At 37.2% G+C, this 4,276-nt stretch overlaps 1 protein-coding gene across 1 annotated transcript; it reads left to right on the top strand.

Annotated features, from left to right (window-relative positions):
* Positions 1 to 1,561: 1,561 nt before the first annotated feature.
* LOC107857620 (protein ASPARTIC PROTEASE IN GUARD CELL 2) lies at positions 1,562 to 3,448 on the top strand. Its single transcript, XM_016702467.2, has one exon. It carries the CDS (start codon positions 1,775 to 1,777, stop codon positions 3,260 to 3,262), a length of 1,488 nt encoding a protein of 495 aa, XP_016557953.1. The 5' UTR covers positions 1,562 to 1,774; the 3' UTR covers positions 3,263 to 3,448.
* Positions 3,449 to 4,276: the final 828 nt, after the last annotated feature.

The following is a 4,276-nucleotide window of genomic DNA, read 5'->3' as shown; positions in this document are numbered from 1 at the left end:
AGATCTAAATTTCGGCCTAAGTGACAAAACGTGACTCACTTTTTTTTTTGTGATTCTTGGACTTTTGATTCTTTTTTTATGATGTTTTTCTTCAAGGTAACAACAATCCAAGACTTAGAATTGTAGGAACAATTCTAAAACATGTCTCTTGATACCAAATGATATAAGACCAGCCATCAAAACACAAGAAACAAGATGAAAACTAGACCTAAAGAAGCCTTAACAATCGGATCTAAGAGAACAAGCAAGAAGAACACCAAACTAATGCATAAAAGGTAAGGATAGATATCTTGACATAGAAACATACAAACCAAAAGAACCAAAGGATGTATCAAATCTTAAGACCCTTATGACCTATATGAGTAACACCAAGATCTTACGCTGACACAAAAGGAACTCAATCTTCCCCAAGCACCAATGCTTCTAAGACAAATACCAAGACTAGTGAAATCCAACACTAGATGCTAGCCCTAGTTACACTCTCACAAAAGAGAGAAGAAAAAAAGGTGTTTCAAAGTTTGTCTTTTAATATCATTCAATAACTAATGAGAAATAAGCCTAAGGAAGTCTATTTATAGTTATTACATAAAAAGATCAAGTTGCCCTTAATAAAATGGGGCGCCCTTGGAGTGTGGGGTTCTTTCATCTCTCTTGAACTTGTGCCAATGACCAAAACGCCCTTTAATGAAGGTGCCCTTGGAGTGAAAGACTTCTTCTCCTCTCTTAAATTTGTGCAATTCTTTTGAGTGGTTCAAAAGACCTTCACACACTTCCATCTTCATGAGTATGTCTTAAACTTGGCTCCTTGAGAAAGATATTGTACTCTTTGCATCCGTATCAAACCCCAAATGAATTCACTTTTAGTATAGAATAAATGGGTGAAAGCCCGATACAGCAACTTGCGAGGGGTTGTATTTGCTACTTGCTTAGGTTTCCATTTATTGTATTTATCTGCATGGAAATAAATTCGTTATTTTATTACAAATGGTGGAATAAAATAGTTCCGAAATTAAGTAATCTCTTCTACCAACATGGGATAAAGTTAATCCTAAACTTTATCCCGAGATTATTTTTCTTATCTCTTCTACCAAACGACCCTTGAGAGCACAGTAAACCGTTAGTTGGTGCTTGGTGTAATAACATCTGCTTAGTAGAGGATTAAACTATATAACAAAGTTTCCCTTAATGGTTTGCTGCTTTATACCGAAACTATCGTGACAGATGATGAAAAGGAAAAGAAGGTTACCTTTGATCTTACGCCTTTTAAACCTATAAATGTGTCTCAATACTTATGTGACAACAAGTTTCATACAGTCTCTTGGTGAATTGTTGTAATCTAATGAGAAGTTTGATTTCATTGTCATGGATAATAACAGAACCATGGAGTGGCAACACCCGAGAAGTTCTTCATAAGTTCATTGTTCTTCAAGTTCTTCATAAGTTTCCACGTGGATACTGACATGAACAGATCATATGACCTTTGTTATTTATTTGGTGTGTTTGGTATTTCACTAAAAAAAGGAGTATTTTAAAGCCAACAATTTAATGAAAGAGTATTTTTTAACCAAAAAAATAACGAAAAATATTTTTTCTTCATTTTAAATAATTCGTTTAATTATTTCTTTTTATCACCCCTATGGCTAACATCACTCCAAAAATGGGCCACCTTTTTGCTGTATACATCTGGAAACTCGAAGTACATAAATTCCCCCTTCCTAAGTCTCCTTTTCCCTCACAACACACATCCCAAGAAAAAAAGAAACAATAAAATAGAATGTTCGTCCCTATACAAATGTCGATACTCCGATATTTGCTCCTCCTGCAAGCATTGTTGTTCATTTTCTCAGGTCTCGTCATCAATACAACAAGTGCAACTACTCATGAAACCAAAACCTCAGCTGGCCATGCGATCCCATTTCCCACCCATGAACACTTGGATGTCAAGCAATCCATTAAAGAATCAAGATTAATTCACCCACCAACTAAAAAACATAATCATGTTGAAGAAGATAATGAAAAAGGAAACACCAACAACAGCAGCAACTGGAAGCTAAAGCTTCTTCACAGAGACAAGATGCCCTTTTCCCACTTCACTGATCATCCTCACCGTTTTGATGCTCGCATGAAAAGAGACCTCAAAAGGGTCCATGCACTCACTAATATTGATATTAATTATGAGGTTGAAGAGGAGGAGTTCGGGAGCGAGGTGATTTCGGGTATGGAGCAAGGCAGTGGTGAATACTTTGTCAGGATTGGTGTGGGTAGTCCTGCTAGAGAACAATACATGGTTATTGATGCTGGCAGTGATATTGTTTGGGTCCAGTGTCAGCCTTGTACACATTGCTATCATCAGTCCGACCCCGTATTTGACCCCTCCCTTTCCGCTTCTTTCTCCGGTGTACCCTGTTCCTCCTCCCTTTGCGACCGCGTTGACAACTCCGGTTGCCATGCCGGTAGCTGCAAATACCAAGTCATGTACGGTGATGGCTCCTACACCAAGGGCACCATGGCTCTCGAGACCCTCACTTTCGGCCGTACCGTCATTCGGGACGTGGCCATCGGGTGTGGTCATAGCAACCGAGGAATGTTTATTGGGGCTGCCGGTTTGTTGGGCCTTGGAGGTGGCTCCATGTCGCTCGTGGGACAACTAGGTGGACAAACGGGCGGAGCATTTAGTTACTGTTTGGTTAGCCGGGGCACCGGATCAGCTGGATCACTTGAATTCGGGCGTGAAGTATTACCCGCGGGTGCAGCGTGGGTGCCGCTCATCCGAAACCCACGGGCTCCGACTTTCTATTACATAGGCATATCGGATCTTGGAGTTGGAGGAGCGCGTGTAGTCATGCCTGACGATGCTTTTAGATTAACTGAGGAAGGAGATGGAGGAGTTATCATAGACACGGGGACAGCCGTGACCAGGCTTCCTGCGGCAGCCTATCTGGCCTTTCGCGATGCATTTGCCGCTGAAACCGCAAGCCTTCCACGGGCACCCGCCATGTCAATATTCGACACGTGCTATGATCTAAAGGGGTTTGTGACGGTTCGGGTACCAACCGTTTCATTTTTCCTCATGGGAGGTCCCATCTTAACCCTACCAGCTAGGAACTTCCTAATTCCAGTGGATGGAAAAGGCACATTCTGTTTTGCATTTGCTCCATCTCCAACCAGACTTTCAATTATAGGGAATATACAGCAAGAAGGCATCCAAATTTCTATTGATGGGGCGAATGGTTTTGTGGGATTTGGCCCCAACATCTGCTAGGCTAATAAAAAATAAAATATATAAATCAACTTTTGCGCAGTTATAGTAAATAAATTTCAATAATATCATGGATAGTCAATATTAGCTTAAGTCTCTTTGGTATGTGAAAATATTTAGGGAAGTCACACAACTTAATTATGTATCAGAAAAGTCATTCAATTTTATCTTTCTCTTTTTGTTTCTCGATCAATGTCCCATATTTACATTAAAATCTGATTAAATTCGGATTCTCTTATAATGTCACTCGATAGAATATCACATAAAAAGTCTAATTTGACTAAGAGTCCCTTTAAATAGGATTAAAAAATAGTCTTTTAGCTTAAGTGATTAAAAGTTTAAAATAAATGCTTATAAATTAAGAGCCTGTTTGGATAAGATTAAAAAAATAGTCTTTTAGCTTAAGTGATTAAAAGTTTAAAATAAGTATTTATAAATTAAGTAGATAAGTTTTGGATAGAAGTGTTGAAACTTAAAAAAGGTTATTGATGTGTTTGGTTAACAAGTGATGCTAAACACTTTTTTGTTGTTAAAATGACTTAAATATTTTTAAAGTTGTTAACAATATAAGTGCGGTGAATTATTTATAATTCTTAATTCTAATAATTCAAAAATATTTCTATTTAAATGCACTTTTAGTGTGAAGTAATTATCTGAGGTCAATGTATAAATATAATTTACTTTTTAATTTTAAAATGTTAAAAAATAAAAAGCTTAGGGCATTTTTTTATATAAAAATAGTATTATATTGTTATATTGCAAGCTCGTAATAATTTGGCTAAGTTAAAATGTTATCCTCAGATATAATGGTGGATTCTCTGAAAACAAAGGAGAAAGATGAAAAGGAAATTGGAGGAAAGAGATGAAGAGAAGCAACCAAGAGAAGAAAAAAACTATATTTAAGGGCTACAAGTTCAGGATATTTATGGAGTTGGAGGAAAATATAAGGCTAAAAAGATAAATATTTTTGTCAAACCTGAAAGAAAATCTGAAAAATAAAAAGTTGGGGTACCCAAC

Source organism: Capsicum annuum, chromosome 2 (genome assembly GCF_002878395.1).
Source record: "Capsicum annuum cultivar UCD-10X-F1 chromosome 2, UCD10Xv1.1, whole genome shotgun sequence".
Lineage (NCBI taxonomy): Eukaryota > Viridiplantae > Streptophyta > Magnoliopsida > Solanales > Solanaceae > Capsicum > Capsicum annuum.
Note: the sequence above shows the minus strand (reverse complement) of the source record. Positions and strands in the feature narration are given on the sequence as shown.

What these genes read in the sequence shown, in the direction of transcription:
- LOC107857620 (XM_016702467.2), top strand. Translation starts at nt 1,775, where the DNA reads ATGTTCGTCCCTATACAAATGTCGATACTCCGATATTTGCTCCTCCTG.